General features: G+C 50.5%; 2 protein-coding genes across 2 annotated transcripts in view; both read left to right on the top strand.

Annotated features, from left to right (window-relative positions):
- The window catches only part of LOC137300358 (serine/threonine kinase-like domain-containing protein STKLD1), a 30,137-nt gene extending 29,841 nt beyond the window's left edge, over positions 1-296 (top strand). The window contains exon 16 of the mRNA XM_067969442.1: positions 292-296. Coding sequence (XP_067825543.1) covers positions 292-296 — 5 coding nt within the window. The remainder of the gene's footprint in view (positions 1-291) is intronic.
- Positions 297-5,750: 5,454 nt separating this feature from the next.
- Positions 5,751-13,442, top strand: part of adamts13 (ADAM metallopeptidase with thrombospondin type 1 motif, 13) — a 63,433-nt gene continuing 55,741 nt past the window's right edge. Inside the window, exons 1-3 of the mRNA XM_067969998.1 lie at positions 5,751-5,923; positions 6,170-6,236; positions 9,692-9,972. Coding sequence (XP_067826099.1) covers positions 5,846-5,923; positions 6,170-6,236; positions 9,692-9,972 — 426 coding nt within the window. The 5' untranslated portion in view covers positions 5,751-5,845. The remainder of the gene's footprint in view (positions 5,924-6,169; positions 6,237-9,691; positions 9,973-13,442) is intronic.

Genomic DNA, 13,442 nt, shown 5'->3' on the forward strand with positions numbered 1-13,442 from the left:
TCAAACCTTTATAAAACACTGGTTAGGCACTAGCAGAAGTATTGTGCAGATTCAGTAGCAACTTTCAAAAGGGAATTGGATAAATACTTGAAAAGGAGCAATTTGTTGGGCTGTGGGGAAAGAGCAGTGGGTGTGGGACTAACTGGAGAGCTCTTTCAAAGAGCCGGCACAGGCAATCACGTTTTCCCAATTAAGGTTAAAAGATCAAGATCAACAATGTATTTTTGTGACACATTGATCAGGGGACGGGGACACTGTGTGTTGCTGTGACCCCTGTATTTATTTAACCAGAGTAAATTCAGTCCCAACCAAAGAAGGAAAAAGGACAATTAAAAAAACAAGATCAGGAACTCCTGCAGCAATGCCCTGGGGCTGAGATGATTGGCCTCCAACAACCACTACCATCTTCCTTTGCGCTCGGTATGACTCCAGCCACTGGAGAGATTTCCCCTGATTCCCATTGACTTCAATTTTACTCGGGCTCCTTGGTGCCACACTTGGTCAAATGCTGCCTTGATGTCAAGGGCAGTCATTCTCACCTCACCTCTGGAATTCAGCTCTTTTGTCCATGTTTGGACCAAGGCTGTAATGAGGTCTGGAGCTGAGTGGTCCTGGTGGAACCCAAACTGAGCATCAGTGAGCAGGTTATTGGTGAGTAAGAGCTGCTTGATAGCACTGTCGACGACACCTTCCATCACTTTGCTGATGATTGAGAGTAGGCTGATGGGGCGGTAATTGGCCGGATTGGGTTGGTCCTGCTTTTTGTGGACAGGACATACCTCGGCAATTTTCCACAATGTCGGGTAGATGCCAGTGTTGTAGCTGTACTGGAACAGCTTGGCTAGAGGCGCAGCTAGTTCTGGAGCACAAGCCTTCAGCACTACAGCCGGATGTTGTCGGGGCCCATAGCCTTTGCTGTATCCAGTGCACTCAGCCGTTTCTTGATATCACGTGGAGTGAATCGAATTGGATGAAGACTGGCTTCTGCCAGCACAAAGGAAGATGGTAGTGGTTGTTGGAGGCCAATCATCTCAGCCCCAGGACATTGCTGCAGGAGTTCCTCAGGGCAGTGTCCTAGGCCTAACCATCTTCAACTGCTTCATCAATGACCTTCCCTCCATCATAAGGTCAGAAATGGGGACGTTGGCTGATGATTGCACAGTGTTCAGTTCCATTCGCAACCCCTCAGATAATGAAGCAGTCCAAGCCCGCATGCAGCAAGACCTGGACAACATCCAGACTTGGGCTGATAAGTGGCTAGTAACATTCGCGCCAGACAAGTGCCAGGCAATGACCATCTCCAACAAGAGAGAATCGAACCACCTCCCCTTGACATTCAACGGCATTACCATCGCCGAATCCCCCACCATCAACATCCTGGGGGTCACCATTGACCAGAAACTTAACTGGACCAGCCACATAAATACTGTGGCTACAAGAGCAGGTCAGAGGCTGGGTATTCTGCGGCGAGTGACTCACCTCCTGACTCCCCAAAGCCTTTCCACCATCTACAAGGCACAAGTCAGGAGTGTGATGGAATACTCTCCACTTGCCTGGATGAGTGCAGCTCCAACAACACTCAAGAAGCTCGACACTATCCAGGACAAAGCAGCCCGCTTGATTGGCACCCCATCCACCACCCTAAACATTCACTCCCTTCACCACCGGTGCACTGTGGCTGCAGTGTGTACCATCCACAGGATGCACTGCAGCAACTTTCCAAGGCTTCTTCGACAGCACCTCCCAAACCTGCGACCTCTACCATCCAGAAGGACAAGGGCAGCAGGCACATGGGAACAACACCACCTGCACGTTCCCCTCCAAGTCACACACCATCCCGACTTGGAAATATATCGTCGTTCCTTCATCGTCGCTGGGTCAAAATCCTGGAACTCCCTTCCTAACAGTATTGTGGGAGAACCGTCACCACACGGACTGCAGCGGTTCAAGAAGGCGGCTCACCACCACCTTCTCAAGGGGCAATTAGGGATGGGCAATAAATGCTGGCCTCGCCAGTGACACCCACATCCCATGAACGAATAAAAAAAAAAGGTATGACTCCAGCCACTGGAGAGTTTTCCCTCTGATTCCCATTGATTTCAATTTTAGTAGGGCTCCTTGGTGCCACACTCTGTCAAATGCTGCCTTGATGTCAAGGGCAGTCACTCTCACCTCACCTCTGGAATTCAGCTCTTTTGTCCAACTGTCTGTGTGTGTGTGAACATTGAGCATGGACAGGATCGGGCTCGGCAGTGATACATCCCACCCACGGTTGAATAACCTGCCAGATTTTAAAATTCTCATCCCTGTTTTCAAATCCCTCCATGGCCCTCGCCCCTCCCTATCTCTGTGACCTCCTCCAGCTCTACAACCCTCCGAGATCTCTGCGCTCCTCCAATTCTGGCCAATTCTCCAATTGCGCATCCCCGATTTTCATCACTCCACTATTGGCGGCCGTGCCTTCAGCTGCCTGGGCTCTAAGCTCTGGAATTCCCTCCCTAAACCTCTCCGCCTCTCTCTCCTCCTTTAAGATGCTGCTTAAAACCTAACTCTTTGACCAAGCTTTTGGTCACCTGTCCTAATATCTCCTTATGTGGCTCGGTGTCAAATTATGTCTGATTTACGCTCCTGTGAAGCTCCTTGGGACGTTTTACTACATTAAAGGTGCTGTATAAATGGGAATTGTTGCTGTTGTTGTTGTCTGGACTTATACAAAAAATTGGCATCTCGGGTGAGGCACCAGAAGTTGCCCAGTGCCCCTGGAACCCGTACCCCAGTGAGAGTCAGTGTCTGTGGGACCCGTACCCCAGTGAGAGTCAGTGCCCCTAGAACCCGTACCCCAGTGAGAGTCAGTGTTTGTGGGACCCGTACCCCAGTGAGAGTCAGTGTCTGTGGGACCCGTACCCCAGTGAGAGTCAGTGTCTGTGGGACCCGTACCCCAGTGAGAGTCAGTGTCTGTGGGACCCGTACCCCAGTGAGAGTCAGTGTCTGTGGGACCCGTACCCCAGTGAGAGTCAGTGTCCGTGGAACCCGTACCCCAGTGAGAGTCAGTGTCTGTGGAACCCGTACCCCAGTGAGAGTCAGTGTCTGTGGGACCCGTACCCCAGTGAGAGTCAGTGTCTGTGGGACCCGTACCCCAGTGAGAGTCAGTGTCTGTGGAACCCGTACCCCAGTGAGAGTCAGTGTCTGTGGAACCCGTACCCCAGTGAGAGTCAGTGTCCGTGGAACCCGTACCCCAGTGAGAGTCAGTGTCTGTGGAACTGTATCAGACTGGGAGCCAGTGCCTTCACGATTGGCAAGAAATTTGCTTGGAAAAAATGTAATGTGTAAGATTATTTTGCATAGAATGTACAGCATAGAAACAGGCCATTTGACCCAACTGGTCTGTGCTGGTGTTTAAGCTCCACACGAGCCTCCCCCCACCCTACTTCAACTAACCCTATCACCCGACAATGTGGAAAATTGCCCAGGTATGTCCTGTCCACAAAAAGCAGGACAAATCCAATCCGACCAATTACCGCCCCATCAGTCTACTCTCAATCATCAGCAAAGTGATGGAAGGTGTTGTCGACAGTGCTATCAAGCGGCACTAACTCACCAATAACCTGCTCACCGATGCTCAGTTTGGGTTCCGCCAGGACCACTCGGCTCCAGACCTCATTACAGCCTTGGTCCAAACATGGACAAAAGAGCTGAATTCCAGAGGTGAGGTGAGAGTGACTGCCCTTGACATCAAGGCAGCATTTGACCGAGTGTGGCACCAAGGAGTCCCAGTAAAATTGAAGTCAGTGGAAATCAGGGGGAAAACTCTCCAGTGGCTGGAGTCATACCTAACACAAAGGAAGATGGTAGTGGTTGTTGGAGGCCAATCATCTCAGCCCCAGGACATTGCTGCAAGAGTTCCTCAGGGCAGTGCCCTAGGCCCAACCATCTTCAGCTACTTCATCAATGACCTTCCCTCCACCATAAGGTCAGAAATGGGGATGTTCGCTGATGATTGCACAGTGTTCAGTTCCATTCGCAACCCCTCAGATAATGAAGCAGTCCGAGCCCGCATGCAGCAAGACCTGGACAACATCCAGGCTTGGGCTGATAAGTGGCAAGTAACATTCGCTCCAGATAAGTGCCAGGCAATGACCATCTCCAACAAGAGAGAGTCTAACCACCTCCCCTTGACATTCAACGGCATTACCATCGCCGAATCCCCCACCATCAACATCCTGGGGGTCACCATTGGCCAGAAACTTAACTGGACCAGCCATATAAATACTGTGGCTATGAGAGCAGCTCAGAGGCTGGGTATTCTGTGGTGAGTGACTCACCTCCTGACTCCCCAAAGGCTTTCCACCATCAACAAGGCACAAGTCAGGAGTGTGATGGAATACTCTCCACTTGCCTGGATGAGTGCAGCTCCAACAACACTCAAGAAGTTCGTAACCATCCAAGATAAAGCAGCCCGCTTGATTGGCACCCCATCCACCACCCTAAACATTCACTCCCTTCACCACCGGCGCACTGTGGATGCAGTGTGTACCATCCACAGGATGCACTGCAGCAACTCACCAAGGCTTCTTCGACAGCACCTCCCAAACCCGCGACCTCTACCACCTAGAAGGACAAGAGCAGCAGGCACATGGGAACAACACCACCTGCAAGTTCCCCTCCAAGTCACACACCATCCTGACCTGGAAATATATCTCCGTTCCTTCATCGTCGCTGGGTCAAAATCCTGGAACTCCCTTCCTAACAGCACTGTGGGAGAACCGTCACCACACGGACTGCAGCGGTTCAAGAAGGCGGCTCACCACCACCTTCTCAAGGGCAATTAGGGATGGGCAATAAATGCCGGCCTCGCCAGCGACGCCCACATCCCATGAACGAATAAAAAAAACCCTACCTTCTATTCCTTTCTCCCTCATGTGTTTATCGAGCTTCCCCTTAAATCCATCCACACTATTCACCTCAACTACTTGTGGGAGTGAGTTCCACATTCTCACCGCTCTCTGGGTAAAGAAGTTTTTCCTGAATTCCCTATTGGATTTATTAGTGACTCTCTTATATTTATGACCCTAGTTTTGGTCTCTACCAAAAGTGGAAACATCTTCTCTACGTCTACCCTTTTATACTTTTAAAGATCTCAATCAGGTCACCCTTCTGTCTTCTCTTTTCTAGAAAAAAGAGCCCCCGCCTGTTTAATCTTTCCTGGTAGTTATAACCTCTCAGTTCTGGTATCATCCTTTTCGATGTTTTTTGCACCTTTTCCAGTGCCTCTATATCCTTTTTATAATATGGAGACCGGAACGGTGCACAGTACTCCAAGTGTGGTCTAACCACTTTTCTATATCATAGAATCATTGAATGATACAGCACAGAAGGAGGCCATTCGGCCCATTGTGCCTGTGCCGGCTCTCTGAAAGAGCTATCCAATTATCCCCATTCCCCTGCTCTTTCCCCAGAGCCCTGCAAATGTTTCCCCTTCGAGTATTTGTCCAATTCCCTTTTGAAAGTTATATAAGTTTTAATATTTTATACAATATTTTAATTTTTTTTCCCTTTCCTTTAAATTTTGTTTTAAAGCTTTTGTGTGTGTGTCAGTGAAAGTCCAGACATGGCCAGGGGGCAGTGACGGTGCTGCCTGATTGACCTGCTATTTGTAGAGAGACAGAGGGAGAGAGTTGTGTAATTACCGAGACAGAACGTGCCAAAATAGTAGTTGCGCAAACAGAGCCTTTGCTGAGCTGAGGCTTGGCCAGAAAACATCCCAAACAGAACAGCAAAGCTCCCGGATCCCTGGCAATGTAGCTCGCTCTCCATGTAACGGTCCCCGCTGCCTGAGGTCGACACGATGACGAGTCTCTCACTGCCCCTCACAGCTCTGAGCCTCGTTCTTCAACTCTTGTGCGTCGGATTGTTCCTTAACCAGGTAAACCCACCATTCCATTAACAAAACACAACTCCCACCCGTTAATCTTGTTAAAAAAATAACAAGTTGATGTTACAGTCAGTGGGGGTGGTGGGGGGGGGGAAGGATTAGTTCAGTTTTTTGTTTTAACACAAACAGTTTCTCACTATTTTGGTTGAAGATCTTCAGGAAGTTTTTTGTTTTATAAGGAAGTTTGTAAAAAGTTTTGTGTTTCTTGCCTAACGGTTCTCACCCACTCTCCATTAGACATTTCTGGGATCTGTCAAAGGCGCCGATGATTTGTCCTATTTTGGTGGCCACTCGAGGATCAGAGGTATGTATCTCCGCGCTCGCTCTCTAAACCACCCCCCCCAAGGGGAGCCCCACGTGTTTACAGATGTTAAAACTGTTAATATTACACTAAAGCAGGATTGCTTCATTGCTGTAAATAAGACGAACCTCGGCTGGTTTATTAAAGGGGCAGGATTTGTGGGGAAAGAAAGGAAGGAAGACAGGAAGGATGTGAGGGAGGGGAGAATGGAAGGGTAAAGGAGGGAGGGAGGAATGTGTGAGTCTAGACAGGGAATGTTTGACAGTGGAGGGGAGCACAGCTGAACGGAATTCTGTTCTCACTCAACACAGGCGCAGGGATTACTGGGTTGATTTTTTTTCCTCCTGCCTTATCCGGGGGCACTGATATCAATTGTAGCTTCTGGATGAGACCACTAACTCAGACTAGACCTGGGTCAAGGTGTCAGCCGTGGCTCAGTGGGCAGCACTCTCCCCTCTGAGTCAGTAGGTCGTGGGTTCGAGCCCCACTCCAGCGACCTGAGCACATAATCCAGGCCGACACTCCCAGTGCAGGACTGAGGGAGCGCTGCACTGTCGGAGGGTCAGTACTGAGGGAGCGCTGCACTGTCGGAGGGTCAGTACTGAGGGAGCGCTGCATTGTCGGAGAGTCAGTACTGAGGGAGCGCTGCACTGTCGGAGGGTCAGTACTGAGGGAGCGCTGCACTGTCGGAGGGTCAGTACTGAGGGAGCGCTGCACTGTCGGAGGGTCAGTACTGAGGGAGCGCTGCACTGTCGGAGGGTCAGTACTGAGGGAGCACTGCACTGTCGGAGGGTCAGGACTGAGGGAGCGCTGCACTGTCGGAGGGTCAGTACTGAGGGAGCGCCGCGCTGTCGGAGGGTCAGTACTGAGGGAGTGCTGCGCTGTCGGAGGGTCAGTACTGAGGGAGTGCTGCATTGTCGGAGGGTCAGTACTGAGGGAGCGCTGCACTGTCGGAGGGTCAGTACTGAGGGAACGCTGCACTGTTGAAGGTGATGTCTTTTGGATGAGATGTTAAACTGAGGCCCCGCCTGCCCTCTCAGGTAGATTTAAAAGATCTCACAGCCACTATTCGAAGAACAGCGGGGGAGTTCTCCCCGGTGTCCTGGGGCCAATATTTATCCCTCAACCAACATAATTAAAACAGATGATCTGGTCATTTATCACATTGATGTTTGTGGGATCTTGCTGTGCACAAATTGGCTGCCGTGTTTCCTACATTACAAGTGACTACACTCCAAAAGCACCAAAAATATTTCATTGGCTGTGAAGTGCTTTGGGATGTCATTTTACATTTTAGGGTTCACTCACATTAGAATTCTGTATAACATGTAATGATAAACCTGCACAAATCATTGGTTAGGCCACAGTTAGAATATTTTGTCCAGTTTTGGGCATCTTACTTTCGAAAGGACGTCAAGGCCTTGGGGAGGGTGCAGGAGAGATTCACTAAGATGATCCCAGGGGTGAGGGACTTCAGTTATGAGGAGAGACTCGAGAAACTGGGACTCTGTTCATCAGAACAAAGATGTTTAAGAGATAGAGGGGTTCAAAATTTAGAGGGGTTTTGATGAAGTAATCAGGAAATATTGTTTTAACTGGCCAGTGAGTTGGTAGGTAGAGGGCACACATTTAACATCATCAAAAGAATAAAGGGAGCGATTAGGAAAAGGAATTTTTACACAGAGGATTGTTAGGATTTGGAGAGACCGACCAGAAAGACTGGGGGAAGCAGAATCGATAATACCTTTTCAAAGGGAAGGAGATAAATATATGAAAGAATATTAAAAGGGAACAGGGATAGGGCAGGGGAATGGGAATAAGGGGACAGCTCTTTCAGAACATAAGAAATAGGAGCAGCAGTAGGCCATTCGGCCCCTCGAGCCTGCTCCGCCATTCAATCAGATCATGGCTGATCTTCTATCTCAACTCCACTTTCCTGCCCGATCCCCATATCCCTTGATTCCCCTTGTGTCCAAAAATCTATCCATCTCAGCCTTGAATATACTCAATGACTGAGCATCCACAGCCCTCTGGGGTAGAGAGTTCCAAAGATTCACAACCCTCTGAGTGAAGAAATTCCTCCTCATCTCAGTCTTAAATGGCCGACCCCTTATCCTGAGACTATGTCCCCTAGTTCTAGACTCTCCAGCCAGGGGAAACATCCTCTCAGCATCTACCCTGTCAAGCCTCCTCAGAATCTTATATATTTCAATGAGATCACCTCTCATTCTTTTAAACTCCAGAGAGTATCGGCCCATTCTACTCAACCTCTGTTCATAGGACAACCCTCTCGTCCCAGGAATTAATCTAGTGAACCTTTGTTGCACCGCCTCTAAGGCAAGTATATCCTTCCCTAGATAAGGAGACCAAAACTGTACGCAGTACTCCAGGTGAGGTCTCACTAAAGCCCTGTACAATTGTAGTAAGACTTCCTTACTCTTGTACTCCAACCCCCTTGCAATAAAGGCCAACATTCCATTTGCTTTCCGAATTGCTTGCTGTACCTGCATGCTAACTTTTTGTGTTTCTTGTACCAGGACACCTAAGTCTGTCTGGACACCAACATTTAATAGTTTCTCACCATTTAAAAAATATTCTGTTTTTCTATTTTTCCTATCAAAGTGAATAATCTCACATTTCCCCACATTATATTCCATCTGCCACCTTCTTGCCCACTCACTTAACCTATCCATATCCCTTTGCAGACTCTTTGGGGGTGATTTTAACCCCCAAGAACGGGTGGTTTGGGGGCGGGTGGGAGTTGAAAATAGTTGTTTTTTGGGTCACAACCGCAATCCGGCTTTATTTCCGGGTTTAACTTGGGCGTGTTAAAAGTACAAACTTCCCACCGGGAATGCAAAGTCCGAAAACTTTGCAGTTGTGACCCAAAAAAACAACTATTTTCAATTCCCACCCGTTCTTGGGGATTAAAATCACCCCCTTTGCGTCCTCCTCACAGCTTACTTTCCCACCTAGCTTTGTATCATCAGCAAACTTGGATACATTACACTCGGTCCCTTCATCCAAGTCATTAATATAGATTGTAAATAGCTGAGGCCCAAGCACTGATCCTTGCGGCACCCCACTAGTTACAGTCTGCCAACCTGGGAATGACCCGTTTATCCCTACTCTCTGTTTTCAGAGAAAGGGCACAGGCACCATGGGAGTGAATGGGAAGGGGTTTGGTCCATTGGGATTCTGTACAATGGGAGTGAATGGGAAGGGGTTTGGTCCATTGGGATTCTGTACAATGGGAGTGAATGGGAAGGGGTTTGGTCCATTGGGATTCTGTACAATGGGAGTGAATGGGAAGGGGTTTGGTCCATTGGGATCCTGTATGGTGGGAATGAATAGGAAAGGGTTTTGAAATCAACACCTTGATCCGGTGTGTGTTTTTCTGGACTTGACTGTACTTTACAAGCTGATCACGGGTCAGTGTTTAATTTGTCGGTTTTCAGTTCCAGAGTCAGGACCAGCGAGGCTCCAGTGTCAATGCCGGAGTGCGATCGAGGGACACTCCTGCGAGGAGGAGCTGTGCACTCTGGAGACCTCGGGGGAATCGTACACTCTGCGATTCTCCGCCAAGAACAGACTCACTTCCGACTCCTCGTCCATCCATCACATCATCAATTCATCGTTCAGCCTGGTCAGACGATTGCCAGAGAGCTGCATTCAGAGCGGGGAGTTAGTGTGGCCCCCGGGGGTTCGGGCACTGACCAGCTACTGCCACGGTCATCTGGTGAGTGCCAACGCTGGTTGTAACGTAAACTGTCTGTCAGTTTGTGTGTCTGTGTCGTTAAATATTGTTAACCTGCAAAGGGGTTAATCTAGGCTGAGCCTCCCCTCATTGGTGCTTCAAACCTGAGTGAGACGATCGCTCATTCACTCAGACCCAACCTGGGATAATTCTTTCAGGCCTGGATTGTTCCTTCACCAAGCCATCAACACAAACACTGATCCCAAAAAGATGCCACTAAATCCAAACTACTTGAAAGAAAGAAAGAACCTGCGTTTCTATTGCGCCTTTCACCACTTCAAGACGTCCCAAAGTCTTTACAGCCAATTAAGTACTTTTGAAGTGTAGTCACTGTTGTAATGTAGGGAACGCTGCAGACAATTTGCGTACAGCAAGATCCCACAAACAGCAATGTGATAATTTAGCTATTGGTTGAGGGATAAACATTGGCCAGGACACCAGGGAGAACTCCTCTGCTCTTCTTCGATTGGTGGCCGTGGGATCTTTTACGTCCACCTGAGAGGGCAGACAGGGTCTCAGCTTAATGTCTTATCCGAAAGATGGCACCTCCGACAGTGCAACACTCCCTCAGGACTGGCCCTTTGACAGTGCAGCGCTCCCTCAGTACTGGTCCTCCAACAGTGCAGCGCTCCCTCAGTACTGACCCTCCGACAGTGCAGCGCTTCCTCATTACTGACCTTCTGACAGTGTTGCACTCCCTCAGTACTGACCCTCCATCAGTGCAGCGCTCCCTCAGTACTGACTTCCGACAGTGCAGTGCTCCCTCAGTACTGACCCTCCGACAGTGCAGCACTCCCTCAGTACTGACCCTCCGACAGTGCAGCGCTCCCTCAGCACTGACCCTCCGACAGTGCAGCACTCCCTCAGTACTGGCCCTCCGACAGTGCAGCACTCCCTCAGTACTGACCCTCCGACAGTGCGGCGCTCCCTCAGTACTGACCCTCCGACAGTGCGGCGCTCCCTCAGTACTGACCCTCCGACAGTGCGGCGCTCCCTCAGTACTGACCCTCCGACAGTGCGGTGCTCCCTCAGTACTGACCCTCCGACAGTGCGGCGCTCCCTCGGTACTGCACTGAAGTGTCAGCTTAGATTTTGTCCTCATCTCTGTAGTGGGACTCAAACCCACAAACTTCTGACTCAGAGGTGAGAGTGCTACCAGCTGAGCTACGGCTGCACTCTAAGGTTGAGCCATACAGTCCAGGGTTTATCAGCTGTGGCTCGGTGGGCAGCATGCTATCCTCTGAGTCAGAGAGTTGTAGGTTCAAGTCCCACTCCAGAGACTTGAGAACAAAATCCAGGCTGACACTCCCAGTGCTGGTACTGAGGGAGCGCCGCACTGTTGGAGGGTCAGTACTGAGGGAGCGCCGCACTGTCGGAGGGTCAGTACTGAGGGAGCGCCGCACTGTCGGAGGGTCAGTACTGAGGGAGCGCCGCACTGTCGGAGGGTCAGTACTGAGGGAGCGCCGCACTGTCGGAGGGTCAGTACTGAGGGAGCGCCGCACTGTCGGAGGGTCAGTACTGAGGGAGCGCCGCACTGTCGGAGGGTCAGTACTGAGGGAGCGCCGCACTGTCGGAGGGTCAGTACTGAGGGAGCGCCGCACTGTCGGAGGGTCAGTACTGAGGGAGCGCCGCACTGTCGGAGGGTCAGTACTGAGGGAGCGCCGCACTGTCGGAGGGTCAGTACTGAGGGAGCGCCGCGCTGTCGGAGGGTCAGTACTGAGGGAGCGCCGCGCTGTCGGAGGGTCAGTACTGAGGGAGCGCCGCACTGTCGGAGGGTCACTACTGAGGGACTGCTGCACTGTCGAAGGGTCAGCACTGAGGGAGTGCTGTACTGTCGGAGGTGCCGTCTTTCGGATGAGACATTAAACCGAGGCCCGGTCTGCCCTCAAGTGGATGTAAAAGATCCCATGGATACTAATTTGGAGAAGAGCAGGGGAGTTCTCCCCAGTGTCCTGGCCAATAGTTATCCCACAACAGAGCCCACAAAAAACAGATTATCTGGTCATTATCACATTGCTGTTTGTGGGATCTTGCTGTGCGCAAATCGGCTGCTGTGTTTCCTACATTACAACAGTGACTACGCTTCAAAAGTATTTCATTGGCTGTGAAACACTTTGGGACGTCCTGAGGTGGTGAAAGGCGCTGTAGAAACGCAAGATCATTCTTTCTCCTTTAGGGTTACATCGCTGGTCTGCACTGAGCTCACTGAGAGCTGGAAATGATCTCAGCATCTTTAGGTTAGGGAGGTGGGGAGGGGAGGGGATCAGCCAGGGCCCCTGCTCCTGATCATTAAACAGTGACCCCCGTGCTGGGAAGTGCAAGTGTGAGTGCAGAGGTCGGATGCGGGCTCAGCTGTGATGCCCACATGGTTGAATAACCCCGATGACTTATCTGGGCTCGCACAAGAAGAGTGGGCATCCGGGCGAGGGTACTGAACGCTGCCCGATGCCCTTGTATCTGTACCCCGGAATCTTCAGTGGGGAGTGAGGGGTCGAGGATTGGTGGATTCAAGTGGAGCAGATAAATTTATATGGGGGGGAGGGGCGGATCATTATAAATCGAACCGGCTGCTCTCCCGTGGCATCACTCGTTGGCAGTGCTTGGACGGGAGCGTGGCGGTGACATTTAAACTGCCGCGATACAAGCAGTGTTAAACCCAGCCTGTCCCTTTAAGGGCTGCTGCTCCCGTGAGGAAACACACAGTGGATCAGACCTTGGGAAATGTTAACCTGTCTCCCGTCTTTACAGACACCGACTGACCTGCTGTTTTTTTTATTCGCTCATGGGATGCGGACGTCGCTGGCGAGGCCGGCATTTATTGCCCATCCCTAATTGCCCCTTGAGAGGGTGGTGGTGAGCCGCCTTCTTGAACCGCTGCAGTCCGTGTGGTGAAGGTTCTCCCACAGTGCTGTTAGGAAGGGAGTTCCAGGATTTTGAAAGGGCAGTCACTCTCACCTCACCTCTGGAATTCAGCCCTTTTGTCCATGTTTGGACCAAGGCTGTAATGAGGTCTGGAGCCGAGTGGTCCTGGCGGAACCCAAACTGAGCGTCGGTGAGCAGGTTATTGGTGAGTAAGTGCCGCTTGATAGCACTGTCGACGACACCTTCCATCACTTTGCTGATGATTGAGAGTAGACTGATGGGGTGGTAATTGGCCGGATTGGGTTTGTCCTGCTTTTTGCGGACAGGACATACCTGGGCAATTTTCCACATTGTCGGGTAGATGCCAGTGTTGTAGCTGTACTGGAACAGCTTGGCTAGAGGCGCAGCTAGTTCTGGAGCACAAGTCTTCAGCACTACAGCTGGGATGTTGTCGGGGCCCATAGCCTTTGCTGTATCCAGTGCACTCAGCCGTTTCTTGATATCACGTAAAGTGAATCGAATTTATTTGAATTTATTCGAATCGAGTTTATTTCCAGCATCGTTCACTTTTATTTCCAATTTCCCACATT

Source organism: Heptranchias perlo, chromosome 31 (genome assembly GCF_035084215.1).
Source record: "Heptranchias perlo isolate sHepPer1 chromosome 31, sHepPer1.hap1, whole genome shotgun sequence".
Classification (NCBI taxonomy): domain Eukaryota; kingdom Metazoa; phylum Chordata; class Chondrichthyes; order Hexanchiformes; family Hexanchidae; genus Heptranchias; species Heptranchias perlo.